General features: G+C 50.1%; 13 protein-coding genes across 13 annotated transcripts; 7 read left to right on the plus strand and 6 right to left on the minus strand.

Annotated features, from left to right (window-relative positions):
- Positions 1 to 570: 570 nt before the first annotated feature.
- V1518DRAFT_413567 (uncharacterized protein) lies at positions 571 to 2,111 on the plus strand. Its single transcript, XM_066903344.1, has one exon. It carries the CDS (start codon positions 869 to 871, stop codon positions 2,039 to 2,041), a length of 1,173 nt encoding a protein of 390 aa, XP_066760725.1. The 5' UTR covers positions 571 to 868; the 3' UTR covers positions 2,042 to 2,111.
- On the minus strand, positions 2,061 to 6,436 carry V1518DRAFT_413570 (uncharacterized protein). The gene is made up of 6 exons (XM_066903345.1): positions 5,742 to 6,436; positions 3,629 to 5,688; positions 3,425 to 3,572; positions 3,268 to 3,359; positions 3,000 to 3,216; positions 2,061 to 2,942 (listed from the first exon to the last, which is right to left on the minus strand). The coding sequence occupies exons 1-6, from the start codon at positions 6,218 to 6,220 to the stop codon at positions 2,219 to 2,221; spliced, it is 3,720 nt and encodes a 1,239-aa protein (XP_066760726.1). The 5' UTR covers positions 6,221 to 6,436; the 3' UTR covers positions 2,061 to 2,218.
- Positions 6,437 to 6,512: 76 nt separating this feature from the next.
- On the minus strand, positions 6,513 to 8,597 carry V1518DRAFT_413573 (uncharacterized protein). The gene has a single exon (XM_066903346.1). It carries the CDS (start codon positions 8,525 to 8,527, stop codon positions 6,842 to 6,844), a length of 1,686 nt encoding a protein of 561 aa, XP_066760727.1. The 5' UTR covers positions 8,528 to 8,597; the 3' UTR covers positions 6,513 to 6,841.
- A 306-nt stretch (positions 8,598 to 8,903) lies between these two features.
- Positions 8,904 to 10,584, plus strand: V1518DRAFT_413574 (uncharacterized protein). Its single transcript, XM_066903347.1, has one exon. It carries the CDS (start codon positions 8,960 to 8,962, stop codon positions 10,169 to 10,171), a length of 1,212 nt encoding a protein of 403 aa, XP_066760728.1. The 5' UTR covers positions 8,904 to 8,959; the 3' UTR covers positions 10,172 to 10,584.
- Positions 10,205 to 12,536, minus strand: V1518DRAFT_371841 (P-loop containing nucleoside triphosphate hydrolase protein; the record flags this gene model as incomplete). The annotated part of the gene is made up of 3 exons (XM_066901369.1): positions 10,205 to 11,725; positions 11,781 to 12,161; positions 12,216 to 12,536. 3 exons carry the CDS (start codon positions 12,534 to 12,536, stop codon positions 10,205 to 10,207), a joined length of 2,223 nt encoding a protein of 740 aa, XP_066760729.1.
- A 914-nt stretch (positions 12,537 to 13,450) lies between these two features.
- On the minus strand, positions 13,451 to 14,644 carry V1518DRAFT_413577 (uncharacterized protein; the record flags this gene model as incomplete). The annotated part of the gene is made up of 3 exons (XM_066903348.1): positions 14,550 to 14,644; positions 14,129 to 14,482; positions 13,451 to 14,072 (listed from the first exon to the last, which is right to left on the minus strand). Coding segments are annotated over exons 1-3 (572 nt in total), but the record flags the coding sequence as incomplete, so codon positions are not given.
- A 1-nt stretch (position 14,645) lies between these two features.
- V1518DRAFT_381925 (uncharacterized protein) lies at positions 14,646 to 16,456 on the plus strand. Its single transcript, XM_066901657.1, has 2 exons — positions 14,646 to 15,043; positions 15,109 to 16,456. Exons 1-2 carry the CDS (start codon positions 14,818 to 14,820, stop codon positions 16,032 to 16,034), a joined length of 1,152 nt encoding a protein of 383 aa, XP_066760731.1. The 5' UTR covers positions 14,646 to 14,817; the 3' UTR covers positions 16,035 to 16,456.
- Positions 16,014 to 17,427, minus strand: V1518DRAFT_413581 (uncharacterized protein). Its single transcript, XM_066903349.1, has 4 exons — positions 16,855 to 17,427; positions 16,704 to 16,789; positions 16,517 to 16,647; positions 16,014 to 16,457 (listed from the first exon to the last, which is right to left on the minus strand). The coding sequence occupies exons 1-4, from the start codon at positions 17,191 to 17,193 to the stop codon at positions 16,099 to 16,101; spliced, it is 915 nt and encodes a 304-aa protein (XP_066760732.1). The 5' UTR covers positions 17,194 to 17,427; the 3' UTR covers positions 16,014 to 16,098.
- Positions 17,428 to 17,795: 368 nt separating this feature from the next.
- On the plus strand, positions 17,796 to 18,674 carry V1518DRAFT_413583 (uncharacterized protein). The gene has a single exon (XM_066903350.1). The coding sequence runs from the start codon at positions 17,836 to 17,838 to the stop codon at positions 18,562 to 18,564; it is 729 nt and encodes a 242-aa protein (XP_066760733.1). The 5' UTR covers positions 17,796 to 17,835; the 3' UTR covers positions 18,565 to 18,674.
- On the minus strand, positions 18,565 to 20,590 carry V1518DRAFT_413585 (acyl-CoA N-acyltransferase). Its single transcript, XM_066903351.1, has 3 exons — positions 20,079 to 20,590; positions 18,917 to 20,020; positions 18,565 to 18,867 (listed from the first exon to the last, which is right to left on the minus strand). The coding sequence occupies exons 1-3, from the start codon at positions 20,376 to 20,378 to the stop codon at positions 18,670 to 18,672; spliced, it is 1,602 nt and encodes a 533-aa protein (XP_066760734.1). The 5' UTR covers positions 20,379 to 20,590; the 3' UTR covers positions 18,565 to 18,669.
- On the plus strand, positions 20,520 to 22,447 carry V1518DRAFT_413590 (Alpha/Beta hydrolase protein). The gene is made up of 5 exons (XM_066903352.1): positions 20,520 to 20,614; positions 20,682 to 20,906; positions 20,965 to 21,038; positions 21,092 to 21,298; positions 21,352 to 22,447. The coding sequence occupies exons 2-5, from the start codon at positions 20,815 to 20,817 to the stop codon at positions 22,284 to 22,286; spliced, it is 1,308 nt and encodes a 435-aa protein (XP_066760735.1). The 5' UTR covers positions 20,520 to 20,614; positions 20,682 to 20,814; the 3' UTR covers positions 22,287 to 22,447.
- A 205-nt stretch (positions 22,448 to 22,652) lies between these two features.
- V1518DRAFT_371680 (SBDS protein C-terminal domain-containing protein) lies at positions 22,653 to 23,517 on the plus strand (the record flags this gene model as incomplete). The annotated part of the gene is made up of 3 exons (XM_066901362.1): positions 22,653 to 22,719; positions 22,775 to 22,835; positions 22,890 to 23,517. The coding sequence occupies 3 exons, from the start codon at positions 22,653 to 22,655 to the stop codon at positions 23,515 to 23,517; spliced, it is 756 nt and encodes a 251-aa protein (XP_066760736.1).
- Positions 23,518 to 26,207: 2,690 nt separating this feature from the next.
- Positions 26,208 to 27,456, plus strand: V1518DRAFT_205001 (uncharacterized protein). Its single transcript, XM_066900901.1, has 2 exons — positions 26,208 to 26,729; positions 26,784 to 27,456. Exons 1-2 carry the CDS (start codon positions 26,521 to 26,523, stop codon positions 26,983 to 26,985), a joined length of 411 nt encoding a protein of 136 aa, XP_066760737.1. The 5' UTR covers positions 26,208 to 26,520; the 3' UTR covers positions 26,986 to 27,456.
- The last annotated feature ends 468 nt before the right edge of the window (positions 27,457 to 27,924 follow it).

The raw sequence follows: 27,924 nt of genomic DNA on the forward strand, positions 1-27,924 counted from the left end.
TTTCCCGTTTTGATTACTTTGATCTAGCGTTGCAGCGCGAGGTAGAGCTATTCAGGTATATAGCAATCAGAATTGGAACACTCCATGTACTCGCACGAAATTAGAAAGCAATAGCAGACGAATATTAGGCCAAATGTCAAGTCGGCAAGCCTGTCCATATATTTGAAGACATGCCTGCCAGGTCCTCAATAACGACTGCCGACCAGCCAATATGTGCATCAACTGTGTCATCGAATATAGTAAGGGCAATGCCGCAGTCTGTCAGGACGTCAAAACTTCTCGCCAGTATAGCACGCCGTCGCAGGCAAAAGCACACGAAACAACACAGCGACAGACGCAGAGTGATCATTGACAGCGTCTTATCATCATGAAGCTAAAGTAGCATCGTAAGCGGTCTAAGCATAACGATCCGCATGCCTCTTCAAAAATCTACTCATGTTACGGCATTACTCAGAGTGTAGATACGCGTAGATTCATAGGCAAGGCTGATCGAAGATCCTGAGAATATGTCACGTGACTCTACCAATCCCTTCGACGCCCGTTGTTCAATTTGTGTACACCTGCGCCGCCCCACACCCCTCCGCGCATATCGACGGTCTTCTATCGCCTTCCCAGGGTCTCCATCCGCCGTCTCTGCCCCTCTACACAGTGCGCGCTTACTCTCAATATGGCACGGTCGTCTTTTGCATACGCTGCCATATTGGCGGTTGCCATGATTGGCGCGGCCGCCGTGAGCGTTGCCGCTGCCGAGGACGATGAGTTCGGCGCATACAAGGCTGAGGTCCCGACCGAGACGACGACTGCTGTTGCCGGCGCGTACACTGGGTGAGTTTCCTCGGTGCATTGGATTGGATAGCTGCTGCTCTATATGGCTCTGGCCTTGAATGATTGGCTGACTATGCTGTTCCTATATAGCCCGCCTCTCCGTATGAACATGACCCGGGAACAGTTCTACGCGCTGCCGTTTGTCAAGCGTGTGTGGTACTACAACTGGGCGAGCGAGCTCTCGTTCATTTCTGTCGTCGTTGGCTTCCTCGCCCTACACTTTATCGGCGATTTTTTGAATCGCAGGATCGCGTATTCATGGATCACCGCCCAGGTCGACAACCTTCGCACGCAGTTCCACCAGGTTGGTTTCGATCCCGTGTCACCGCTCGCCGATGTCGCCAGCGACCCAGCGCCACTGCCTGGTCCCAAGAAAATCATGAAGCGCCTCGGCCCGCTCGATTTCATTTTTTATGCCACTGGCCGGTTGAACGTGTACATGATGCACGGCAAACTCACGCTCCTCACGCGCAACAACCTCATCACACTTGTCATGGACTACGTGCTCTCGTTCTTCACCAACCTGCCAGTGCCCTCCGACAGACTCGAGCTCCTCGTCACCCCCGCCGACGACACCGCGACAAAGTCCACCTACGACGGCTTCGTGTTCGCTATCGTCCACAAGTCGCTCATGAAGAGCGTGCGCGACCACTCCTACGATCTCTCTCTGACCCGAACCACAGACTCACCGAAGCTGCCGCTCTCCTTCACGGTCATGTCCGAGGCCAGCGAGGTCACTGAGGCCTTGCTCACCCCCGAGCTTGCCGCCGCCATCAAGGCGGCCGAGAACGTCCTCCAGTACCTTGTCATCAGCGACTTGCCTGTCGACCGTTTCAAGTCCTCCGCAGAGTACATTCCCAAGAAGCGCGCTCTCCTCGTGCTCACCCCCAGATCTTCTGCTGCTGACGCCGAGGCCACCACCTCCATCATCAATGCTTTCCTCGCTACCATAGACGTTGCCGTCGTCAAGGCCCACTGGCGACCTGAGGTCCTGCGCAAGCTCAAGAACACCCGCGACGAAGAAGTGCGCAAACTCAAGAAGGTCGAGGAGGAGGAGCGCGCCGAGGAGCTTGCGCGCATTCGCGCAAAGGAGAAGAAGGATCTCAGCAAGACCGAGGCAAGAGGACTTACCGCCGAAGAGCAGAAGAAGCTTCAGGCAAAGGAACGCGAGAAGGATGTTCGCAGAATGCGCAGCAAGCAGACCCGAAAGTACTAATCTTGGTAGTTCTTTCACATTTTGTCAAAATAGTTAATACCTTCCGTAATATATTCCACGCCAATTGAAACTACTACAGTATTCTTACAAATCATACACTACAACAAATGATTCCCAAAAAGCAAACCACCACCAAACATATATACCGATAAACCACCGATATTCTTCACTACTCCCTCACTTCGCTCCACGTCGAACTGCTGAATGTGCACGAGGCGCTTTGCTCTCAAGCTGCAGCGAGACCTTCTCAAGAACACGACTGACCTCCGCGACACCATCATGTTCAAATGCGGCGCCATCAAGCCAGGCAATCCCTGGCGCACACGCAAACATAAGACCCTGGTACGCTTGGCGCTTCGTGCGCGTCGTCGCGCTCAACTGCGCCACAAACTTGCTGTCTCTCTGCTCCCACTGCGCCTGCGCCGCGCGTGACATCAGCAGCGTATACTGCTTGTGCAGGTCACGGCGCTTGCTGCTTGTCAGTCGCTGCGTCGACGACGTCGTCACAGAATCCTTGTCGGCGGTCTCAGTGATCACGGGCGCATAGAAATGAAGCGTCAGCGGATTCATCCGCACGTCGAGCACCTGTAGCGACGGCAACGTGCGCACAACATTTGCTAGACTCTGCATGCTATCGATTTGGTTGCCAATCACATATAGTCGTCGCAGTCTGAAGATATGTTTTAACGCTGATACATCCGTCAACTCGTTGAATGACAGATTTACGTCCCGCAGATTCGGCATGCGCATCGCGACACCGGCGGGCAGAGACTTAAGTTGCACAGAGGCAAGCTCAAGACTGAGTAGATTAAGAAAATGCTGGTTGAATGGCAGTTCGCGTAGTCGGCTACCAGACAAATACAGTTTCCGCGCATCATTGAGACTTGACCACCGCATATCACTTGATAACAGTTAGCAAATCTAAGTTCAAGCGGCAAACAGTAACTAGATTACTCACACGATAGTGTTTCGCTGATCTCGTATACTGAAGTTCTCTAGCAATCGAAGTTTCCTGAGACCGGTCACAAGCCGGAGGCAATTATCGTCCAGATACAGAACTCGCAAGTTCGGAAAGGAGCCAGCGTCAAATTCTGTCATCATGTTTTTGCATGCCTTTAGCGTTCTCATGCTCGATAGATATCCGTCCGATTCAATTAGCCTCAATTTGTTGTTATCTGCCGTTAGGATTAGCAGCTGATGCTGTGCAATCAATAGCACTTACTTACCCAGATTGAGAACCGAGAGACCCGTAAGGCGCTCGAGTCCAATGATTTTCTGAACATTGCTTGCGGACATGTCCAGCTCTTCAAGCCGAGTCCTGCTCGCGTGTTAGCACACTGCACTAGCCATATATTCTCGACAGGTACAGATCTAAGTACTCACAAACTGGAGCTATCAAAGTCTACCACATCAAGCTTGTTGCCCTGGACGCTCAGTCGGATCAATCCATCAAGTTGCATGATGCCGTTAATATTAACAAGCTCGTTGTTGTTAACAATTAATTCCCGCAAGTGTACCAGCGATTTCATGCCTATAATGCGATTAGCTTCGGTGCACTAGGAAGCATATTCAAATGCTACTACTCACTATCCAACGTCTCAATCTGATTTTCCGATAAATCAAGATACTGCAAATTCACAAGCGATCCGAACGCCGTCAACTGCGACAAGCTATTTCGCGCAACTCGCAATGTTCGCGTGGTTGAGGGCGCACCAGTCAGATGAGCGAGATGGTTGTCGTTCATATTTATATCCACCACGTTTGGGCACCACTCGCTTAGTCGCACCAATGTCTCCAATCCACGGCCGTGAAGATCCAGGACAGCCAAATCTTCCCAACGCATCTCGGATGGATAGAGATCTGACAGCACCTTAACGAGATTATGCACTGCAATGGAGAACGAAGAGTCTAATAACGACACATTTGTGGCCTCGTGGAGATGGCTTCCCGCATGTGGCGAAGTATGCGTGCTATATGAAGAGAGCGGTTGTGATGGCAATCGAAATGACACTTCTGGACGAGTCGTAGGCTTCAAGCTCCCTTTCTTTGAAATTAGTGTTGCTGGACCTTTGTCGCGGTTTTTCTCCAGTGCTGCGATGTTGGTATACTCATGATGCTTCTGGGGTGACTTGTTCCGCGCGTTATCCTCCTGTCCGCTTGATGAGCTAGTTAACGCCTCCTCCAGAGATGACAAACTTCGCTGTAACGAGTTTCTGTACTCATTATCGGGCGCCTCCTGAGCCGCCTTGGCTTTGGAATATCGATTATTGATGGTGTTGACACCGTCCGTCAAGTCGTCGATATCTTTAAACACGTCTTCCTCTTCCTCGTGGCCAGGCGCAGCGATATCAAGTCTCGACTGACGGATCCACCGATGTTGTTTGTCATCAAACACCATAGATCCATAAGTTGATGGAATTGACACCTGTTCCGGTAAAATATTCTGCATCTGTTCATACTCATGCGATCCGATTGACCGTCGCCCAGATGACGTAGTTGTTGATGATCGCGTTGATGAAGCACGAGTATCCTGTAGCGGAATCGTATGCTTCTGTACCATGTGAGATTGAGCCGGAGCAATAGACATCAGACCCTGCGCGGCATATGGTGCTTGATTGTTCCATCGTTCACGTGGTGAATTTTGAGATTTTGGTGGACTGAGACCAATATCTGCTAAAGTCCGCTTATCACGCGCGGCTGTGGCAATGGAATCTCCCAGCTCAACGCTACTTGTCTCATACCGATTCCGAATGGAATCAAAATACAGAGCGCGTCGCGGTGGCTGTGTGCCGATGTTACTGTACGATAGCGGTTCGTGGCTTTCCGAGACCTCAGACGTAAACGACTGATTTGACACTGATCTAGCAGAATGCGCCGGTAATGAGCCATCGTAATTATTAGTGCTCTCAGAATTGGTCAATTGGCTCTGTCGTTGAGAACACTCAATGTCATCGGAAGTAATAGAATCCGATTGTTGCTGATTTGTACGGCGCGTGCGGAGAAAGTTCATGAGGTTCTCAGCCTGTGACAAAAAGTCCTGTGTTGTAACAGACCGAGTTGTTTCTAGTCGTGCTCTCTTCGGCGTGCGCTCCTTGATCGGCGAAATGACGCTGGTCGAACTAGTGTCGGCATCAATGCTCGGAACCTCGGTAGTAATACTAGATCTGCGATTTGAATGTCGCTCATTGTCATTGTTCTGCTGTGTGACTGGCAGATGGAAGAGCAAGCCATGTCTCTGCTGCGGAATTAGGTTTGTTGAAAGCCTTCTTAAAGATGATGGCGGATTTGACGAAAAGCTGAAGTTCTCCTGCTGTGGTGGTCGCGGACTTCCCTGCTTTGACGGTTCAATAGCGAATTCGCCGCGCACATCTGGGCGGCGTGTCGAACGGTTGTCAATTTCGCTGTCGTCTGTAGCTTCCTCGGCAATATTGGTCAAGCCTGACTGTACTCTGCCGCTAGGCTTAGCTGTGGTGGTCAACTTACTCGCATCTGAACTGCGACGTGTGACCGAGGGCTTTCTTGGTGCAGGATCGTTGTGGCTTGAGATCGGGCTGACGTTGTCGAGTTCAGATTTAAGTCGCGATAGACTAGCTCTGAGTCTCTGACTGTCTTTTGAGGTGCTTCGAAACCGGTGAACCGTAAATGAACTAAAAAGTCGAATTAGGGAGAATATCGTAGCTAGACTGTCAGTAGCACTTACTCATTTCCAGCATCATTTGGTTTGAACATTCGCTCTAGTGTCATAGGGCTGAATATATCTTTGGGTGCGGCAGCTATTTTCTTCCAGTCCGGTGTACTGCTGCTAGCATTTTCTGCGGCAAGATGTAGTACAGCCGATACGCGCGTTGTTCCGCCCTGATCTCCGCTTTCCTGTTCATTCGCAGTCTCCGACTCGATTTTTGGCAATTCCATAACACTGCCATTTGGCGTAGCGTTTCCTTCGGTCGGAGAGTTAGGTCGGGAGATCCACTCCTCTGAAAGCTCAACATCGCGCCAGTCTGGGATCGACTCGTTGTAATCTTCGACTACTGTTTTCGGACGAGGTTGGCTCTGCGAACTTGAATGGTCGAAAAATGACTGATCGCTTTGGCTGATAGTCGGTGCATTCTCATCTCGACTGATAGTGGGTAATGGAGATGAGGTCGTGGTTGTGCTGGTCTCGGCCAGCAAAGTTGCCATTTGGCGTGTATGAGCGTTGAAGACCAGACCAGCGGAACGCGATGTAACAAACAGAGACCTAGGCGCTGCTTACGGCCCAAATTGAAGTAAGTTGACTGTCGTCGCAAATTTGAGCAGTGTGCAAGTTGGGATGCTCTTGAAGGAAAAACTCCGGATAGTGAAAGGGTGCCTGTCGACTGTAAACAAAGAACTGTGAGGTAAACAAAGCAGCGGCACTGCGGCTGAGGTAGAGCGCGTCAGAGGTGGGCTTCGTGCTTATGGAACCTAATTTAAGAGCTCTAGTTGTAAAAGTCCCAAATACACAATCTTGGTAGTAAGTACACACTATATTAGGTACACAAGCCGCAGCGCATCTCAGAGTGACGCGTACTTGGCTCGCGCGCCGCCACGGCTGGTGATAATTACTCCGCTCATACAGACCGTGAAATCAGCATGTCAATACAAACTACTTCCATGACAAACTACTTCCATAGAATTATTAGAAGTAAATTACATAGATACAATCAAGTAAGCAAAAATTTTAATGGATGACATGAAATTGAAATATATTACCAAACGAAACCCTGTTTTACACCAGCGACCAGCTAGGGTATATGCAAAAACAAATGAGATCAAAACGCTCTATGAAGATGGTGGGACAACATGTATGCAGCTGAGTAAGTGTCGAGCTGTGGTGTGAATGACGGCGCTGTCTTGATCGTTGATGCCGATGTTGATCATGACGACATCGTTCAGCCAGCCTTGGTAGTACTGATTGACCAACGGGTTCTGCTTCAGTCTCTTCATTTCGACGTCTGTTTTGCTCGCAGCTTCTCGCGAGATGAGCTCGCCCGAGAAAGACCGCTTCCCTCCCGCGGCCTTTGCTTTGGCAACAGCGACAGCGGCTGCTCGATCAGCTTGTGCTTTCTGTTCGGCGGCCTCTTTGTCGCGCAAAGACTTCCAAACATCCTGGCCGCCGTACTTCTCCTCGTCCCATGGCACGTGTCGGCGGTAGTGGTTATGGTCCCAGGCCATGGAGACTGTGTAGATCATGGTCTGCTCGTCGGTGCCGGCATACATGAGATTCGGGGTGCGCCCTATGATGTCGAAAGGAGCCGTGGCGTTCATGACAATAACATAGCGGCGGTAGAAGATCTCGAAAATGTTCTTGTATTTGACGTGGATGATCTCGATAAGGACCGTGTTGTGGATGGTCGGAATGCAAGGGAAATCGCACAAGGTCACGCGGAGCGAGTTTGTTGCCTGGTGCATGTGGTTGGCGGAGTTCTCATCATTGCTATAGTCCTTCAGCAGAGAAAGAACTTCTGACGGTGTCGGATTTGCGATGTTGCGGACCTCGGTTCCAGCAATATGAGGGTTATCGAACACGGACAACGAGCGGTTGGCAATGTCGTGGTGCACATACTCGCGGCCGTTCGGATCGTAGAGTATGAACCAATTTTTCTCGATCTCATTGATTTCGCGTCGGTTGAGTTCCGTGAGCTGAGCGAAGCGCACTGGAAGACTGTCAAGATTCATTTTGGTAGAGAGTCCAGGGACGACAGCGCGGAGGTCGATGATGTATTGGTGAAGGCAGTTGTGAATGCCGTTTGTGCCAATGATCATGAGCGGCTCGCCGCGGGTGGAAAAGAAGATTCGCGGGTCAGTGTGGCCGTTCTTCAGGGTGAGGAAGCTCAGTTCCTCAGAGCAGAAGCCTTCAGGGGACTCCCACTCGGGCAGGGGCACAGCTGCAGCCTTCCCGGAGGCGCAAGTCAGGATACGACGCTTGATGACGGGGGTGCTTGACCACTCCATATCGCAGTATACGAGCTCGTGGTGGCCGATTTCACCCTCCTTGGGCGTGACGCGGGCAAAACCAATGTAGGGGTGAGGCGAGCCGATGGGGTAGGGCAGCAGGTTGGGGTTGTACGCAGGATCGGGGCCCTCGACGGGGAAGCGCATGCGCGCCATGGTGCCTTCCTTGCTGTTGACCGAGACAAGATAGTTCGAACGCTCGGGGTTCTTAGCGAGGTTGTGACCGCAGTAGGCGAGCACGCTGAGGGGACTGGGGTTGCGTCGGAGCTCCGCGTTGCGCCAGTACTGGCCCTCGAGGCGCTGGTAGTTCTCGGGGAGACTGCTGCTTGAGCCACCGCCGCCGGCCGCGGAGTCGACGACATCGTCGTCGTCGACAACGATGTCGGGGCCACTGATGGCGCCGGCATCGGGGCCTAAGGTGCCGGAGAAGAGGTAGAGGAGGGAGACGACGGCGGCCAGGGCCACGAGTACGACGAGGATTGCGCGGTGCAAGGTGACTGCGCGGGGCGCCATGGTGAAGAGGAACGGGTGGAGGAGTACAAGGGAACCGGCAACACAGAGCAAGATATTTCAGTCGTAGCGCCGCCGCCGCGCGTTCTCTGTGCATGCCGCACTTCATTTAACAACTGATTCGTGACCGCCTGCGTCGCGCACCGCCACACGCCCGCGCACCGCCGCGGCACATTTTAGAGTGCACATCCCGTGGCGCAAGTGCCACCACCCTCTAACTGCTAGCCGCCCCCTGCCACGTGTGGCTCACGTGCAGCTGTCCCATCGCGATAGTGGCGCAGGTCGCGAAACGCAAACGTCCAGGGGTGCATATCCAGCGCTAGTCCCGGTCCAGCCCCGCGCCCTTGCCCTGTCTCGCTTGTTGTGGCGCTGTACACGCCCCCTGTGGACGATCTCGCACTTGCCTTCTCGAACGCTCCGAACGCGAGACTCGCCATGGGCCCCGCCCTCCTCCGCGGCCATACCTGCCGCATGCTCCTCCGCCTTGTAGTCACCGTGACCGTCTTCGCCGCTATCGCAGCCTCCACCCGCGTCGACGCGGCCTCCTACGGCGCCGCCGTTGTCGAGCGCATCTTCCTCTTCTTCGGTGTCCTCTCCGTCGTCTCAGTTATCCTTCGCATATCCACACCTCTCGTCGCCCGCGCTCTGCGCAGATGGCGGCCCGCGTCCTCGACCGAGCCCTACAGTCTTGCGCATGTCATGCTCAATCTAGATTCCGCGCCACCTGCAACGTGGAACAACATGGGCTTCTGGCCACTGCGCGATCCTGGCGCGCCGCCGAGTACAGACTTCAAGGCCGCGGCCACGTCTCTAGCTGTGCATCTGGCTGACGCTGCCGCGCTCTCCCCCGACGACGTGTTGCTCGACGTCGGCATTGGCTGCGGCGATCAGGCACTCGTCTACGCGCCTCGCGTGCGCAGTTACATCGGTATCACCTCGCTTCCGCTGCATGCCTCCATGGCTAGTTCCAAACTTCTACAGGATAATCTTGCGGAAAAGTCGCAGATATACGCGCGCGACTGCAGCGATCCTGTCGGACTTCATAGCAAAAATTGTGAAGGCTGGCCGGTCGACGTTCTTAACGCCGCCCTAGTGGATGGCAACATCAACAAAGTCCTCGCGCTCGACTGTCTAATTCACTTCCAGCCAGACCGCCGAAAGTTCTTTATGTTCGCCAATGCTACCTTAGTCGCGGCCTACGACCGTCTCCAGAATGCATCTTCCGCGCAGGACCAGCACCAGCCGCATGAAGTGTGTTTCGCAGCTGAAGACCTTCTCCGCGCTCATGACAAGCTCCCGTTCCTACAGTCACTCGGCCTGCGCACCATCTGTCGTCTTACCAACACGCCTTTTTCAAACTTTATTTCCAAGTCCGAATACGTGCAGCTGCTTGCCGACGCTGGCTTCTCGTCCGAGTACGGCTGGTCCATCCACTTTGACGATATATCTTCCCGCGTCTTTCCCGGCCTCTCTGACTTCCTCGAAGAACGCGGATCCGCTCGCGACGGCATCGGCGAATTTCTGCGGTTTGAAAAGTTTTCCATGTTTGGAAATGTTGTGCGCTGGTGGTACAACAAAGAAATCGTCAGTGCGTACATTGTCTCCGCCACAAAGTCCGTCTCTTCTCCGATTCCTCCTCCTACATAACTTTAATGCATTGTATGATATCATCAGCATCTCTTATATCTCCCGCCAAAACTCACTCCACGGAATCGGCTTCCGCACCGCGTTCGAAAAGCCGTCGTGGAACTGCACCCAAACGTTCTGCTTTCTGTCCTTCTTCGCCCTGTCCCGCCGCGCCTGTGCTGACGACTGCCGCAAGTGTCCGTTGTTATCTTGCCCCTTTGGCGGAGAGCTAGTGCTGAAAAACGACCGGAACGTTGCCCGCGCAAGTTTGTTCTGTCCGTCGGGGATGTTCTCTTTGTTCCGGACCTCCAACTCGGTGACTCTGCTCCGCTTCGCTCGCACGCTGTCCTCTTGCTCGGCCTCGTCGCCATCATTGCGCCATCGCTTCTGACTTGACATGTCTTTAGCCAGATACCCTTCAGGCCTTGCGCCACGTCTCATTTTCTCGCGCTCGAGCTCTTGCGCAATCAGTTGCCTGCTCGTATACTTGCCCACCGCGGCCCGCTCCTTGTCCTGTTCTGAGAATGTCGACAATTCTTCGACCGCGGGATCCATCTTGTACACAAACGCAGAGTTCTCCGCACGATGTTGCACGTAGGTTAGTCCAAAATCTAGCATCACGTCCACCGCATGCCTCTGTAGTTCCCGCTCACGCTCTATAAGCACGCTCGATCCTGCTGGATTCAGCCGGGGGTTGGTAATCGTCATCAGATTCGGCGCGAGTTCAGTCGCAATTACCAAGTCCTGTTCAAACATCTGATGCAGCGACGGTCGTGCTTCACTTAGCAGCTGCTTGATGATTTCCTTGTTTGACCGCTGTGCGTCGCGCGCCTCATAATCTGTCTTCGGAATACCGTACTCCTTCACGTTATTGCTCTGGCTGCTGAACATCATGCGAAACGTACTTGCTGGATAAGCGAGATACTGCGACATGTCTCGCTGTTGGTCGTGGTATAGAGAGTGCGAAAGCCTGTCGTAAAAGTGAAGCCAATCACCTGCCGCCACCGGCTTGCTTAGAAGGTCGTCCGCGTACTGCATGCTTGGATACAGTGCAAAGCAGCCCATCGTGATCTTATCGAACTCTCCGTTCCGCTCAACCTCTTCCACAATATTTCGCAAGCTCGCCCGGCGATCTGTGACTCGTGGACCCTCTCGGAATACCCTTCCTACTATCGCATTCGGATTTGCCGACACGTCTTTCTGCCCAATTCCGCTCTCTCCCGTTCCCATGTCAAACTGCAGCGTGTTCACACATCCTCGCATATCGCCATCCATGTTTTCGACCAGCTCTGTCAATGTCCGGTTATCCACTACCAGGTTCTCACTCGCGCAGATCTCCCGCAGTCGTTGAGTGATCACATTCGTCGCAGCTCGTTTATAACTTACTACCTCGGATAATGGTCGCAGACATCGTAGTGCTGATACGTATGGGTCATTGCATATAGCAATAATCGGTCGCAGGAGCGGTTTGGCGCTCTTTTTCTTCTTCCTTGTCGCTTGACCTGCGACAGACGCGTTCTGTACGACCGCTTTGGTGTCTGAGTTCAAGATATCTAGAAGAACTCGAATGAAGCCCTATCACGGGTTTAGCATATGCAACAGAAGCATAATCACGGATTAAATCACGTACACTCTCTGCTCCTCCGTCAATCTCGTCCACGATAATGCACACCGGCCGCTTACCCACACGATGTGATTCCAGCGCGCCAGTAATCTTCCCCAGCACCGCAGTTCCACCACGTTCATCGCTAGCATTGATTTCTAGCACATCGTATCCAGCTTGCTTGGCAGCGACATGTGCGACTGTCGTTTTTCCTAGTCCAGGCGGACCGTGTAGTAGCAGAAGTTTCTTGAGTGGGCGCTGGAGCGGATCGTTCGGTTGAGGAGGACTCCAATTGTTGCTGTTGACATGGCTGTGAAACAGCTTTGGCGCCGCTGTCGTAGCAACTGGCTTCTTGAACACCGCATACGACCAGTGCTGAATCCACCTGAGAACCTGGCGATGAACTCGCTAAATAACACAAGTTAGTAGACGCGACGAATGATATAGACATAAGTGCCATACCTCATCGCCCACCAAGTCCACCCATTTCTTGGCTCTCCACTTCTCAACCCATAACTCGCCGCTGTCCGCATCTGCTCCCAGCGTGCTGGCGTCAGAGTTTGTACTGGTCATATGTTGAGCCTTCCTGCGCTCAATCTCGATCAACATCTTCGACACCGAAGGACCGCTCAACATGGAACGCTTCTCGCCTAGCCGCTCTCGTTGCAGTGCACGTAGGGTATGAGATATCCGCGTCCGTATTCGTACGTTCTCGCCATCAGATGTTGTTGCCATACGATAATATGAATCTCGAAATTCAGTGTTAGCCGTAGCCGATGTCATCCCTGTCGGCTCGTCGTGAACTTCCTCGTCCTTAGGCATACTGTCGTCGACATTATAAATGGCATTCTGCTGTGCATCTGGTATTGAATCAGCAAGCGGATCTTCGATCAAGCCCTCGATTGCGGGCTTGAAATCTTCTTCCAGACAGATATCGTCTTGACAGTCTTCGTCGTCATATGCGGCTTCCGCGTCCGCAGTCAAGTCGTATTGAGGCGGTGGTTCACCAATTAACCCGCCAGCTTCGTCGAATTCAAATGGCGCACTATATCGCAGTGCCTTCTCCGTCTTGATGTGCTCCATCTTCACATCCGCATTATTGTGATCTATGTCTGTGACGGGCGACGTCTCCTTCAACGCCGGGCTGTGGGCATACCTGACGTTGCTAGCTTCGGCTTCGGCTTCCTCAAAGTTGAAGTCATCAAATTCAAAAGGTGCAATCGTAGAACTGTTCGAAATGTCATCGTCCTTCTGCGCATTCAGGTTTGCCGGCGCGTGCTCGACACTTTGAGCCCGGGAATTCGCCGCTTCCATCGTCAATTAGCTGCTGCTGCTAATGATACAGAGCGTGGTAAGCTCCGCTCTCTCCTTCCTAGATCGTTTGCTCTTCTCAGTTAGTAGACCGTTGGTTGAGTTCGTATTTGTAGAACGTAATGGAGCTTTAACGCGCTTTAGTCGGTAATCGCTGGTGCTGCGTTTCAGCAACGTCCGATCCTCTGTGCTTTCTGTCGGTGAATATACAAATGCCACATGAAATATCTGACGCCTAGTAGGCATCCACTATGGTAACAAATGCCGACTCCAGAGTTAAGAATTGTGCGCGGTGGGCTCGGCGGGATTGCCCCAGTTTACACGCGACGCGCCTAGTTCTTGACGCGTCTAATCACAGGCGATATCGTTGAACCGGGTAACTATCGCGTCGAACCACCGCTTAATTTGTTCAGTTTCATGCTACAACAAAACTTCTAAACTCAACACTATCATAGTAATACTAGCTGTCGGAAAAAAAGTTAGTGCTGGAGTACGTTCATTTCATAATCTAAAAAACTTGAATGCAAGTTCCTAAATAGAATCAAGATGGCAAGCGTTAATTCGATATTCGCAAGTATGAAGACATCGGGATCAATACTTGGTCAGCTTTATACCACTTGTGCACGATATGATCGAAAAAAATAGCAAATCCGTCAGTAATTTAACCGTACACCACGCAAACACCAAAGGCGCAAGCACCGCCACTAAAAAAACTTGAAAGACGCAATACCAAGAACACAGAACTCATATACACATATTACGCCTATAGCCGCACGTCACTTAAAGTCGATGTTAGCTTTTAATCACTAATTGTACCCGATTCGGTGTCTGTAAGAGGTCCGTTATCGGAATCCGAAGAATCATCCCTATCATTGTCTCGTATTAACCTGTCGAATTCCGAATCGGGAAGACTGATCACACCATCGTTTGAATCTGTCGAGAGAGTATCTTCCGTGTCGGATAACAGAGATGATATGTCGGTGCCATATCCATCCGAGGTTGTAAATTCTATCAAGGGTGTTAGATTTCTACATCCCCTATCAGAGTCGATAACGGAAGCTTACCTGGTGAAAGCACAGCTTGTCCATGTCGTTGTCTCAGCCCGCTAGATGTAGCCTCTCTTGCTGTCGACATAGTTTCGTGTGCAAGCTTAGTCTCTTTACTCGGTTCCGGGACACTGCTCCGAGCAGTACTGTCTTGCCTATCATAATCTCTCTGCATGCGCGCCAGCTCGACTTCCTCTTCAGAGTTGCAGTGGCCAGAGGTCGTATAAGCATGTTTGCTTTTGCTTATGCTCATTTCCATGTTCTGAATTATCTCTTCGATTTTCTGGCCAATCGCCTCGCGCTCCCGGTATAGTACGAGCCCGGCAGCTATCCCGGCTGTCAGCCCAAAGCTGATGAGAAACACAGTTGCCACTGATATGACCCCGTTAGTCTTTCTCTCAGAGTTTCCCCCTGATTGTTTTTCTAAACTTCTGCGTACCTGGAATCGGCATAATTTCTTGACAAAAAGAATGATGGTTATGTGAGGCGTCAGCGGACGCTGAGCGGGATCGACAATTTAAGGGTGACGGAGTCTACTGACGTTGTCGTTGGGAGTTCGCGTTGGGACTTCAGAGTTTGCTCGGGCCCGCGCTATCCGCCAAAGAGCACGTCCCTCAAACTTCGATCGACATCCGGCGAGACATCTCGAGCACGCAGGTGACTAAGGGACGCCATCACACAAGGTTAGACGAGCTAACAGAGAATCAATGGTTCCCGAATTTGCCAGAGACTTGAAGAGTCTCCCAGATGATATCTGGGCTCTTGGTATCTACGACGCCCATTGCCACGTTGCGGATAATTACAAGCGGCTGTCTGCCGCAAGGAGCCTTGTTCGAGCCTCGAAACTGATTGTTATGTCAACGCGATTTCATGATCAGGACCGTGTGCACGATGTCGCTGTCGAATTTCCAGACTGGATTGTTCCAAGTTTTGGTAAGCAAGCAAATGAAATTTGAGAGAATATTGTCGTGGGAACACTGCTAATAAAGTGGAGCAAGGATATCATCCATGGTTTACTCATGTACTATACACCACACCTATACCGCCGCAAGATAAGCTTGCACATTATAGATCAGTTTTATACCCCGAACCTCCAGAAGACTTTCTTCTCAAACTACCGACGCCGCAAAGTCTTAGCTTGTTCATAGAGTCGCTTATCGTGAATTTCGAACGGCATCCGAACGCTATATTGGGAGAAGTCGGCATTGACAAGTCATTTCGACTACTTAGCTCAGGAGACTATGTTTCCTTTGAACTTCCGGACAATACACAAGGAGACTTTCTGTTAAACGAAGGCAGCGACCCGTGCTTAGGCGATAGAATCGGTTTGAGTCTAAGTCCATACAGAGTTCAAATAGCTCATCAGAAGGATATTTTACTTGCACAGTTACGTGTTGCAGCAAAGTATCGCCGTCCAGCGTCGATACATGGCGTTCAAGCCCATGGGATTTTATATGATACCATCAAGGTATTATGGGAGAACTACCCCATACTCAGCCGGAAGAAGCAGAAGAGAGAGGAAAAAGAGGCAGCAAGGTTACAGCCAACAATTGATGATAACTCGGCAGAAAATACTCAGCCTATGGAGCCTCCGCCTCCGTTTCCAGAGCGTATTTGTCTTCACTCCTATACTGGTCCACCAGACCAAATCGCCCTGTGGACAAACAGTCGCAGAGTTCCCATTGCAGTCTACTTTTCTTTTTCGGTCGCCATCAACTCCCGCTTTGGCGAAAAATTCAAGCAGGTTGTGCGCATCGTTCCACAAGACAGGCTGTTAATAGAGAGTGATTTTCACGTTGCCGGCGAGACAATGGAGGGCCTGCTAGCTAGTATCGTCCTCTTTGTGTGCGAGGTCCGAGGATGGGAGCTAAAAGAAGGCGTTCAGATACTAGGTGAAAACTACAAACGATTCCTGTATGGATAGAATATTGTATTTGGAAGGACCAACTTGATTAATGAATGTATACAAGACATGTTGGATAGCAGCTTCACCCTGCTACAGCCGCGTCGGCCATCCGGACTGCTTTGTCCATTCCAGATAAGTATCGAAATATCCACACTGTCCATTCGGGTAATGCTCGTATTATCGGCATGAAATTCACGTACAGAGGCTCGCTAATATGTCCCGAATGGCCACGTTCTATTGCTAAAATTATCTGAGCCGCCAGATCCTCGGGCTCAACTAGTGGTGCGAAAAATTGATGAGGAGGAATAATGTCGCTAAACATTTGGGTCCGCATCTGACCCGGAACAACTAAAAGGGTCTTGATGCCGCCATATTCAGGGACCTCTGCTGTCAAAGACTCATGGAGCGCAATCAGGCCCGCCTTCGAAGCGCAGTACGGAGCTATAATTCAGAATTTAACATAATGTAAGCTGTGCTAGGATATCAAAGAGTAATATTACCATATTCTATAGCACTTTGAAAGCCCAACGCGGATGCGATAGTGACGATGTATCCACGACCTCGGCGGATCATCCCTGGTAGGGCTGCTTTAGTTGTATAAAAATGCGACAGCAGGTTAACATCGATCATCCTAATAAGAGAAGGTCAACAAACAGATCAATGAATGCCCAAGATGACCTCTCTGACTTTTTGATATCTTCCACCGGCGTATCAACTATAGAAGCTCGTTTGCTCATGCCAGCGTTGTTGATCAATACAGAGACGGGGCCGAGCTATCTCAGGCCCGTCAGTAATGCTCTCTAACTCCATCGTAAATAAATCCGCGTGATAAACTTACGTCTTCTAGTACTCTCTGCATTGTCTCCTCGACTTGATCAGAGTCGCCAATGTCGCACTCATAGAAGTTCTGAATGCCGCCGCCTGATCGTTCTGCCGGCTCCACGATGTCTAATATAGCGACCCTTACACCTTTATGCGCAAGATTTCTGCATAATATACGTCCAAGGCCAGAGCTACCGCCGGTGATGACAACTGTGTCCAGCACAGGATCCAAGTATGTTCCTTGGCTTAAGCCCTTGAACGCTCGAACGATTTGATAGATCACCACAAGAATAGCATATATTTGGGAAAGCATAATCTCTGCGTCATATTGTTCATATGAATTCCTGGTATACATTTGTAAGTAATATACAGCGCGTCAAATTCTCGTAGTACTCACCATCGCAGATATAGAGGAATCGCGATAGTAATGTATGGGTTTAGAGCGACTGTCTTCAGAGCTTTCGCCAGGAGATCAATGGTGATAATCATAATGATACTTAGCTACCTTTGCAGACTATAGAAGTGCTAGCACTATCCATAGTAAAGGGGTTTACTGCCTGGAGTGCCGCTCATTTGATCTGGCCCGGCATGAACGAGCTGAGCATCAGGCTGTCACGGCTCCGTTTGAGCCGCACTCATCTGCTCGGTACAAGACCCTGTTAATCAACCCAAGCGCTCAACGCAAGATATGACGAAGATTCCTCGGAGGATCTTTGGTTCTACCAAAAATCAGCTTTTGGCATTTTGATGCTGATTTTTTTCGATCACATTTGAATACCTACGAATAGCCTACAGCATGCTGACGTATCTATTGAGATCTGTGCCGCCATTCGGGCCGAGAGACTAGAGACGCCAGAGCCAATTCACAAAAACCTTAAGCCCAAATGTGACCCAGAGTCACGACTCACACTTCCAACAGAAAACTTCAAATCCCGAGAACTGGATCTTGCCCCTAGTAGCAGTTTGTCTAGCGAACATCTCGCCTCAGCACTAGATAATGGGAAAGTTACCGAAAGTTTCTGGTGTTTTACCGCGTCCACGGCAAATTCTTAGTTTCACGCAGACACGCACAAATCAAGTCGCGGAAGGATATGCCGAAGGTGTTCCACATCCTCCAGGCTCGACCCGGTCGAGGCCAGTTAAGCCACTTCCAGTCCTCGAAACGATTTTCCAGTTGTCCGCCGCAGATCCAAAGTTATCTCCAAAGGAGCCGACGTACAGAAGCCAGTTGGCTAGTATGAGACGGCAATATTATCGCGAAGCTCTCACGAACGACTACGAGAAGCACATGCAAATTCTGGAGAGACAGAAGAAGGCCACTGAAGTACAGAAGCAGCGGGCAGTTCTGGAACGTCGCGACTTGCAAAAGATGCAGGAGGACAAATTGTTCACTCTTCCGACGATAGAGTCGTACGTCAAAAAGTATCAATCGCTTCCTAGCGCTTCCAACAACGACAGAGCAGCCAAGAAATTATTATCTAGAGCCGTGCAGTTTGAGCACTTAGCACGAGATTTTAAACAGCGAGAGAGAGCTCTTTACGCGATGGCTAAGTCCTCAAACAAGAGCATACTTACAATGAGCGAACTCGACAAGGAGATCGAGAAAACGTTTGCCGATGGTGTAGACAACTCTCAGCCGAACTACAGTTCCCGAAGTATCAACTATCAAATCATCCAGCGGTTGAATGGAAGGTCGAATCACGACGATACTGATCACACTGCGTGATAATTCAATAATTTCGTCGTTTATTTTGATATTGTATATAGCCAGTGTAGACTACTGAGCACATTCAGCATTCACTCTAATGAGATTGTCAATACAATAGTTAGTTTACAGCATGACAACAGCGACCCCACTTCGCTCTTCCCTGTTGAGCCGACCGTCAGGGAAATATCCGCCGCCAATTGGGAACGCTTTGTAGTTGAACACATAATAGTTCAAGAAGCCGTCCCCGGCACCGAACTTTAGCTCATTCAAAAAGAGCGGGTTGTCGAGAAGCGTCAATGCATTGAACACATCAAAGTCAAGCTGAAAGGAAAGTTAGCAGAGAACTTACTATAAAGCACTCAAGCCTTACGTTTTTCGCCACAATAAGTATGTCGTTAAACAGTTCGCATAGTCTTGTCGCCAGTTTGTCAGTGGCAACCTTATCCGTTCGAGATGTTGACTCTAATGCAACACTGGAAGCATAATAGAATGCATAAGCAGCATTCAAACTGTCGTGCTTGTCGTTTCCAAGAACCGAAGAGGGCAATTTGTAGAATGACACCATGTCAGTGATAGTTCCGTTGGCATTCTCGACCACGTAAGCCCAAATAAATCGCTTGGGATCTTTCTCGTCATTGGATTTCTCGCCAAGACCGTAGTCAGCCATTAGCCAATGCAGAAGTTCTTCTTTCTCAAATACTTGTGTTAACTCAAACTTAGCCAGGTAGGCGTTTAGCAGATCAAACACTTGGTCAATGTCTGACCGCTGCATCAGTCGAATTCCAGGAATAGACGTGACCGCAGGTAGCTTGTACTTCAAAATCATCTTTGAGCGCGTCATGTTAGGCGGCAGAGCACTAAATCCAATATCGTTCAGTTTTGCCCAGTTTAAAGAACGATGATAGTATCTGCAGGTCGACACTGGACTAGGCAAAACTACTCCAGCAGTGTATAACGCTTGCCAGATTCCTTGCTTATTAATTCGACGAGTGACTTCCCTGATCAGCAGCGGCGCAAGTCGCTTTGAGCGAAGTTTCTTGTGGATGCAGATGAAATTCACTTCCGCCGATTTCATCGTCGTATTGCGAATCCTCAGAGTAACTGGAATACCGGAAATGAAAGCGACAAGCTTTTTCGTTGCAACCACACGAACTCCGACATGCCAGTCGGATTTATAATTAGGCGCGCAATTCGCCCATTTCAAGAATTCCAACGAATAGTGAAATCTAAAACTTGCATCCGAATCTTCGACATAGTTTCCGTACAGTAGTTCAAAGACCTCTTCCATCTGTGCTGAGTCGGATAAATCTATGGTCGCCCATTCGAATTCCTTTAATAGCGGGTACGGAGTATCCGGAACTTCGTCCACCGTCTTCGAGTTGTCAATTGGACCTTCGTCTTCTATTTTTTCGTCGAATCTCGTTACAGGCTGAGTACGCCAAAATCGGTAGTCTTCCATCGACTTCGTTTGTTGCTAAATCACAAAAACTGTAAGAAAAGGTGTCAAATATCCTGTGGCTCAAATGACGTGCCTGATCAGAAGAAAGAGCAAGCTGATTTAGCAGCTCTTCGATGCTTTTGATGCCGCTCGGCTTGATTGAAGATCTAGCCGCTGACACAGTTTCGTCCGACTGGACAGGACTCGCTTTGGTGGACTCCTCAATTACACTTCCAATAGTAGCTTTCTTTTTCTTCTTCTTAGAATTCTTTTTTTTCTTTGGCTTCACATTCTCGGCCGAGGTTTCGACGGCATGTACTTGGTCCAGGTCCTCTTCAGCTGACGAGGCGGCGCTGAGGTGCTCAACCTCCGTGTCATTCGTCTCTTCCGACATGATGTCGCTCGCTTGCAAAATGAAAAATGAGCACGGCACTAAATGCTTGAAACGATGAATTAGTCCGTTTAGATCAGACGTAGTTGTAGATGTGGTGGACGAGGTAACCGCAGAATCTTCGAATACGCCTTGCCGCCGGCGCGGTTGCAGTTTTGGAAGCTCGAAGTTAGCCCCTGATCGTGTGTAACCGTTCGTGCCTGTCCGACACTCGCAAGGCTCAAGCGGTTATGCCCATCGTGTGTGCACATATTTCAGTTGCCCTTCATTCTCGCCCATCCTTCGCTGACTCCAGATTCCGACTAGGTCTACAGTCTATTTTGTTATAGAGTGTAGCCGATTCACGATTCTTGTGTTTGCCAGCTTAGCATATTGATCTCGCGAAACCGAAATCGTCTTCACACCACTTACGACCATTAGACGCTCTTGATTGCCGGCAATGATATCCGGAATTATCAAATCGGTGTTTGTTGGCTTCTTGATTTATTTGACATTTTTGACATCTTTGCTATTTGAGCCGGTTCAAAGGAAGTAAGTTCTGCAACTAATATTTGCTTCTGCGTCGCGTGCTACGCTAACTTTTGCATAGTTTGGTGTTCTTGCACCGAGTGAGACTCGGCAGCAAAGAGACGCTCTATTATCCCGAAAATGTCGGATTTGCGTGTACGAATTAGTTGATTGTGATTTCCTCAATCTGATCTGACAGTCTGAATTAGTGAATCAAGTCGCGCCATTCTGGCTGGATACACCAGATGGTGAACGATTGTTCGGATGGCATCTACTTCCGCTGGACGTTTATGAGTCTCATAAGGCAGAGCTGCGGTCAATAGAAGTCAGCGATGGGGTCATCGATAGCGGCGAATTGGCACAGAATCACTTGAAGATTTTGAAAGAGGATCCAGATGCCCGACTAATTATCTATTGTGAGAGCCTAGATCCTATGACCTGCAGCTAAGACATCTAACAATGCCTTAAGACCATGGTAATTCAGGATGCATTTCGTCCATTCATCGGCCTGACGTATATCGCGCCTTACTCTCAACCTCACCTAAACATACGCATGTGTTCGTCGTCGACTACCGCGGCTTCGGCATGTCAACCGGCCAGCCCAGTGAAGACGGTCTCGTCACCGATGGAGCGTTCACAGCGATTGAGATCATGAACCGCACTGGTATTTCGCCTGATCGTACTATTCTGGTCGGCCAGTCATTGGGAACGGGAGTAATTATTGGAGCCGCCGATCTACTTGCGCAGCAGACCCCGAAGGTCGAAGTCCAGGCAATAGTACCGATTGCAGGGTTTGCTTCTATTGAAGAACTGTTATCGACTTTCAAACTGTTTGGTGTGCTGCCTGTGTTGTCCCCTTTCGCGGTATTTGAACCATTGCAACGCACTCTTGCCGCTTGTTTGCGCTATAAATTCCATAGCGATGAGAGAATGGAGAGATTCGTGAGGAATACCCGGAAGACTAAAGTACTCGTTGTCCATTCTTTCAACGACCAGGAGATTCCGTTTGACCACGGCGAGAAATTGCTTGACGCAGCTCTTATCGGCGCAATTGAGGCAGAGGACGACGATTTTGCGGTGAAGTCCAACATCAGCCGGCCGTCGTCGCATTTGCAGAGACTGGTTGAGCTAGACGAAAACGAACGAGATGGCGTTTTTGAAGTCGTTAGCGTCGGCATTCAGCAAGCGAGAGAATATGTGTTTTACCAACGTCTTTGGGATAATTCAACCGCGGCTCAGATTTCTGGTGAGACTGTGGAATACGAGGCAGTCATTGAGCCAGTAGGTTCTAATGATACGGAGATTCGGCGTATTAGCATGCTTGCAGTGAAGTGGGGCGGGCATAACGTTGTTCCAAAATCAACCGATGTGGTCTTGAGTATTCGGAACATTTTATATGACTGATTACGATTCGTTACAGTTTTTTATTGTTTGGACTTGGTAAAATTTGCGTTCTATGATTTGAATTCATGAAGATATATGATCCTTGTATTGCAATCGGCTGAGGAGTTCTACAAGGCCACAGGTATATAGTTTGGTAAATAAATGGTATATGGTACATACGACTGCGCAACCCCCTCTCGTCCGTGGAGATGTGAATTGGACTCTGCATGACCTTGTTCAGGTCATGCCCTGGCCGGAGATATCCTAGGTCGGCGAACTACGTACGCACCTGACGAACTTCCAACTGCTGAAGTTCTCCCAACAGGAATTCTCCCAGCAAGAACTTTTTTCTCAGCGTAGAGAGAGAGCATCTCGGATACCAGCAAAATGCCGATCAACCAGCCATCAAATCAGATCAAGCTTACAAACGTGTCTCTAGTGCGCATGCGCAAAGGTATTTTCAAGTTTGAGTGTTGTGGAGAGCGGTGGTACTGATGCGTGGCTTCCAGGGAAGCGTAGGTTCGAGCTTGCATGCTATCAGAATAAAGTACAAGACTGGCGATCTGGCGTGTAAGTATTCTATTGGTGCGACTGTAGCATGTGCAGTGGCTAATCAGTTTTCAGTGAAACCGATCTGGACGAAGTTTTACAGATTCCAAATGTCTTTCTAAACGTTTCAAAGGGCCAGGTCGCACCAAACGATGACTTGAAAGCTAGTTTCGGTACCACAGATACGGACAAGATTATTCTCGAAATTCTAAAGAAGGGCGAGCTACAGGTCGGAGAAAAGGAGAGACAAGCGAAGCAGCAACAACAGCATGCCACAGTCATTGAGCTAGTAGCATCGAAATGTGTTAACCCTGGCACCAAGAGGCCATATCCCACAACCATCATCGAAAAGGCACTTTCAGAAATAGGAGTAAACTTTATCGCTAGCAAGAGCCCAAAAGCACAGGCATTGGACGCGATCAAGCAGCTCATAGCAAAACAGATCATTCCCATTGCGCGCGCTCAGATGAGAATTCGCGTGTCGGGCGACAAGAAGGAAGCGAAGAAATATCGAGACAAAATTGTTGCGCTCATCGAAACAATCGTGGAAGAAGACTGGTCGCAGGAGTGGGAATGCATAGGATTTATTGACCCCGGAAAATTTCGTGAGATTGGTGATCTACTGAGCAAGGAGAGTAGGGGACTCGCTAATATTGAAGTTCTTGACATGGCTGTTATTCAGGAAGGCGAACAGGAGTTATAGTTTCCAATTAGGTTTCACGAGTGTTCACACATGTCTCTAGGAGTGAATATGACATCCAGACACTTACGTTACCAGTCCTACTAGGGCGGCACAGCGAAAGAGTCATTTTTCAGTCTCTACCGATGGCTTTACTTATAGGTCGCCAAATAGCAGATGGTTCCTTAACGTGAAGTGACAGCCTAGAATATGATGACACCGATTTGGTATAAAAACGTATGCCTCGTGACAATAAGACATTTCTGGGCTTCCGAGAGGATTAGCGAGAGGAATGAAAGCTATGATAGCACAAATCACTTCTGGTTCTACTGCTTGCTTCAAATGTTCTGGACATGGCCTCATGTGAACTTGCCAGAAAACATTTGCGGGTCACGGATCGCCGCTGTTACGTATGACGAGGACACAAGCTGCAGAGTACGACCGAAAGCAAATAGATACACTGACAGAATTTCACATTACTTTTGCCAGAATGCAGCAGTCTATATTTGACGCGTCTCTTCAGACAATTATTGACCGTTATTGATGCTCGACGTCATGCTGCCACTTGTAGCTTCTGATTAGGGAGTACGCGTCGCGTCGTGTAATTCTGTACCGTCCCACCGTGTCTAACACAAAGCTCTGTTCATCATCCATATAAAGTCGGTTGCAATCTGCGACTCGAAAGTGCGGAGAGAGCCAGCCCAAGTTTTCCACAATAACAAAAGCTGTTGACCGGTGGCTCCCAAGTCAAATGTGATCTACTCGACTCCTTGCAGAACCCTGCAGACTGCAGAGTGTCAGAATGCAGTAAATCGCGAATAGCGGCAACCAACTCCTGAAAATTGAACAATAGAAGGGCCCTAGCCCCGGTCACCAAATTACATTGCATAACTTCGTACGCAGAAACTTCAAGAGTGTGGCACGAAAGGAGCGGCGTGCATACCGGACTTTTGGCTCTATAAGTCACGTGACTCATCTCAAACTCTGAGGAAGCACATTCTCATGGTTGTCTAGGCACGCGTCTGAGCTTGGACGCGTATGGCGTTTTCGCTCGTCCTTGAATTTATCAATCCCAGGCCATCGTCGTGCCGAGCAGTGCAATGACGTAGGTGGATGTTTAAGCTGTTATTTCTAGGATGTACGATGGGCGACGACCCGCAACGGCGAGCTGCGAAGCGAATGGCGTAGTCCACGTTCAACAGAAGGCGAGCTTAACGAGCTTAGTTCGAGAAAAGAGCAGCAGTGCCTAGAGTTGATGGCCTGATACACTTGTTTACATCTCTGACTAGCTGGGGGCGCAAGCACGCAAAGCAAATTAGATGTCACAATCCGACTTTGGCATGCCTAGATTCTAGAAGACGAGCAGCCGTGCAAGCTCAGATCAACATACATCCAGGCTTCCAGCCCCAGCATGTGAATTCTGTACGATGATGACAACCAACGAGTCAACATATCCGAGCAGGTGTGCCGACTGCCAAGAGGCCAAACTCCATAAAGGGTCCGACGGCTGAAATTTCTTCAAACGACGCGTTCTCTTATATTGCTCCGGAAGCAATGCCGTAACCACAGAGCGAAGGAATGCAGTAGACTGTATAGAGCAAAGTCGTGCAAAGCCGAGTTCCAACCCAGTGCAACGCAGATGTTCGCTCTTTCGACATGCTACGGAGTGGAGACACGGCATGAAATGAACCCATCATAATTCATGGCACATGACAATTATTTGCATACATGTGTTTCCGCCTGGCACATAAAGCACAATGGTGCGTACAGCATAGAGTGCGGGAGCTGGGAGCCGCTAGGCCCCGCTAACAGGAATTCGGCTGCATATTCAATTTGCGCTGTGCGACCGAGCTGGGGATGACGGCGCCCCGAATCAGTATGCCAGGCGCGGCTGAGATATTTTTCATTTGGCTTTGACTTTCGTCTTGCGTTCACGGCATGCCCACGCCGCTTATGGACGGATTTTATCGGATGTGCACGCGAAGGGCTACGAAGTGGACCTTGTGTTATGATAGTGTGATCATGAACGGCTAATTAACTTCTGCTCGTGCTGGAAATATACGATAAATTAATGCACATACGGACCTCCATGCAGAGTAAAATAAACAGTGTCGGTATCCTACGTGGTCTAATTTTGGGCGGGTCGCATGGCGACATGGGTATGTACGACAAGTTCGCACGGCAACTTGCGCCAGGCAGCGAGGATGGTATTTGCACATGTCATTTAGCCAAACCTTGCTATTGTAAGATCAAACTTAGATTAGAAGCCGCTCGTTCTTGGCAGCTTGTGTTTTGATCTCGGACGGAAGTGTGCTAGATATTTCCTTCCTCCTCGAGCCGAGGACCGCGAATCCATGCAGAATTCTTGCAAGAGCCCTGCAGCAATAATGCATCACGCGCGACACCTCTTGTAGTTATCTGGAAGCGCACATGAAGTGGGGTGCTTCGCAGGGCAGCGAACGGAATAGAAAAGTTAGTTCATGGCGTGTACCATTTAGGACAAGGATGCCCGCTCCGAAATCGTCGTCTAGGCAACGGGTGCGCATAACAGCGGCAGTGGACATGAACGACAGCGAGCCAATGCGGAGCTAGGCCGAAATTAGTCCACACGCGGCGTCAATGCGCGACCCGAAGCAGGACGCTTGTCAGCAGAGCCCAGCGCCAAGTACATATCTGGACACCGGATTGGGATAGTGTCATCGGTACTTGCGGTGGTTGGGTGAGAACATCTGCAGAGCGCTAGACTCAATCTGGCAAGCGGACGATGCCCTATCCCCATGTACCCCCCTTCTTCTGCCTACCCTGCAAAGCTTAGGGACAAAACGCGCGACCGGCTCCTGTGTCCAGTGCAGCGTTTGCTAGCCTGCTTGGCCCCGAGACCTGCGCGAGCGCCTCCCGCCTAAACTTATAAATAGTGGCTGTCGTCGCGCCTTGCGTCCACTTTCTCCCTTCCTACCGGCCTCTTTACCGATCGCTTTTTCACACGCTCACCTCCGTCACTCGCTTGATCTTTACCACCTCGCAACAATGAAGTTCACCGCTGTCATCTCTGCTGCCGTTCTCCTTGCTGGCGCCGCCCAGGCTGCCTTCACGAACGGCACCTCTACCACCCTGATGTACGACGTCACCACCACCGAGGTTGTCACTGAGTACACCACCTACTGCCCCTACGCGACCACTTTTACCGAGGGCAACTCCACGTACACGGTTACTGAGGCTACCACTCTTACCATCACGTATGTATTTTCTTCGGGTTTGGTTTCGTTCTAGTGTGTTAACTTGTTTTCCAGTAACTGCCCGTGCACCCGCACTAGCACTTACACCACCTCGACCGTCACCGTCTGCCCCTGCACTAAGACTTCGTCGGCTACCACCGTCGCCTCTAGCACCACTGCTCCTGCTGTCTCCACTTTCACTGGTGCTGCCAACAAGGCGCAGGTTGCCGGTGGTGCCGTTGCCGGCGCTGTCGCCATCGCTGCTTACCTTTTGTAAGCGTGCCGTTTGGTGAGCTGAGTGTTTGGGATACCATAATGTGAATTGATCTCGTTTGGTTGTCACATCGTTCGCGTTTTGCAACCGGATTGTCGAGTCTCGGCGGGTCCAGTTTTTCATTTCGTGGTTGGTAGCCTCATTGCATGTGCTATTTTGTGAGTGCGTGTATAGAAGAAATAAAAACTGCGGTCTGTGTTGGAGTCTGGTACTTCTTTCGAAGCGATTTTTCTAATACTTTGTTTAATGTGCTTTTGGGAATTGGCTTGCATTATATAATTGTATCTATATGAATATAGCGCAATTATTGATTTACAATGTGGTTTGTAAGTCGTCTGTATAGATCATGCAAGTTTAGTGAAGTGCAATAGGGGAGAGACGCGAGAGCATTTTTTGCTACGCGTCTGTGGTTGAGTTTCAGAAGTCGTGTTCGAACAGAGTTCGCAGTGCGTCGGCCGTTGTGCACAAGGTTTTTTGATCGGTATGCTGGTCATTTTAGAGTTCAAATTACCCGAACAGCGCCGTCTCCTATTAGCAGCTCCACGCCCAAAGCAGACTGGCGCCGCGGTTGCTGCTCAAACATTGTCCCTGACCGCCTAGCGCTGCTCTATATTTGGACCATGCGTTGGCCGAGTGCAGCTATGGCCTGCTGGACTGACCAATTACGGTCCTACCAGATATATCGCGCACCGCAGCAGAAACTTGGCTGTCGTCAGGTGTCGCGATGCGCGCTGGATCAAAACGCATGATATTCGCTGCTGCCCTGTCCCGCGGTTTTGCTTCAATTTATGCCAAGCCACCCGGACAAATGCGGTCAAGGCCAAGTCAGGTAGGACGGCACCACACCCAACCGGCTCCGCGACGACACACTGTCGTGTCATGCGAGCCGGCGCACGAACAAGAGGCTATCCGCTGAGTTTCGGATTTAGTGCGCTGTGCACG

The sequence above is a fragment of the Limtongia smithiae genome, assembly GCF_038497785.1.
Source record: "Limtongia smithiae strain NRRL Y-17922 unplaced genomic scaffold V1518scaffold_3, whole genome shotgun sequence".
NCBI lineage: Eukaryota > Fungi > Ascomycota > Lipomycetes > Lipomycetales > Lipomycetaceae > Limtongia > Limtongia smithiae.

Coding starts and splice junctions, on each gene's coding strand:
- V1518DRAFT_413581 (XM_066903349.1), bottom strand. CDS start 17,193: ATGTATACCAGGAATTCATATGAACAATATGACGCAGAGATTATGCTT. Junction 16,648..16,703: donor CCGGTGGAAGATATCAAAAA/GTCAGAGAGGTC, acceptor TTCTCTTATTAG/GATGATCGATGTTAACCTGC. Junction 16,458..16,516: donor TCAAAGTGCTATAGAATATG/GTAATATTACTC, acceptor TCTGAATTATAG/CTCCGTACTGCGCTTCGAAG.
- V1518DRAFT_205001 (XM_066900901.1), top strand. CDS start 26,521: ATGAAGTTCACCGCTGTCATCTCTGCTGCCGTTCTCCTTGCTGGCGCC. Junction 26,730..26,783: donor GCTACCACTCTTACCATCAC/GTATGTATTTTC, acceptor CTTGTTTTCCAG/TAACTGCCCGTGCACCCGCA.
- V1518DRAFT_413567 (XM_066903344.1), top strand. CDS start 869: ATGGCTCTGGCCTTGAATGATTGGCTGACTATGCTGTTCCTATATAGC.
- V1518DRAFT_413573 (XM_066903346.1), bottom strand. CDS start 8,527: ATGGCGCCCCGCGCAGTCACCTTGCACCGCGCAATCCTCGTCGTACTC.
- V1518DRAFT_413583 (XM_066903350.1), top strand. CDS start 17,836: ATGGGAAAGTTACCGAAAGTTTCTGGTGTTTTACCGCGTCCACGGCAA.
- V1518DRAFT_381925 (XM_066901657.1), top strand. CDS start 14,818: ATGGTTCCCGAATTTGCCAGAGACTTGAAGAGTCTCCCAGATGATATC. Junction 15,044..15,108: donor CTGGATTGTTCCAAGTTTTG/GTAAGCAAGCAA, acceptor AAGTGGAGCAAG/GATATCATCCATGGTTTACT.
- V1518DRAFT_413570 (XM_066903345.1), bottom strand. CDS start 6,220: ATGGCAACTTTGCTGGCCGAGACCAGCACAACCACGACCTCATCTCCA. Junction 3,573..3,628: donor TCAGATTGAGACGTTGGATA/GTGAGTAGTAGC, acceptor ATCGCATTATAG/GCATGAAATCGCTGGTACAC. Junction 2,943..2,999: donor GATCAGCGAAACACTATCGT/GTGAGTAATCTA, acceptor ACTGTTATCAAG/TGATATGCGGTGGTCAAGTC.
- V1518DRAFT_413585 (XM_066903351.1), bottom strand. CDS start 20,378: ATGTCGGAAGAGACGAATGACACGGAGGTTGAGCACCTCAGCGCCGCC. Junction 20,021..20,078: donor TTGCTCTTTCTTCTGATCAG/GCACGTCATTTG, acceptor TTTGTGATTTAG/CAACAAACGAAGTCGATGGA. Junction 18,868..18,916: donor TACTTATTGTGGCGAAAAAC/GTAAGGCTTGAG, acceptor CTTTCCTTTCAG/CTTGACTTTGATGTGTTCAA.
- V1518DRAFT_413574 (XM_066903347.1), top strand. CDS start 8,960: ATGGGCCCCGCCCTCCTCCGCGGCCATACCTGCCGCATGCTCCTCCGC.
- V1518DRAFT_413590 (XM_066903352.1), top strand. CDS start 20,815: ATGATATCCGGAATTATCAAATCGGTGTTTGTTGGCTTCTTGATTTAT. Junction 20,907..20,964: donor TTTGAGCCGGTTCAAAGGAA/GTAAGTTCTGCA, acceptor ACTTTTGCATAG/TTTGGTGTTCTTGCACCGAG. Junction 21,299..21,351: donor TGCCCGACTAATTATCTATT/GTGAGAGCCTAG, acceptor CAATGCCTTAAG/ACCATGGTAATTCAGGATGC.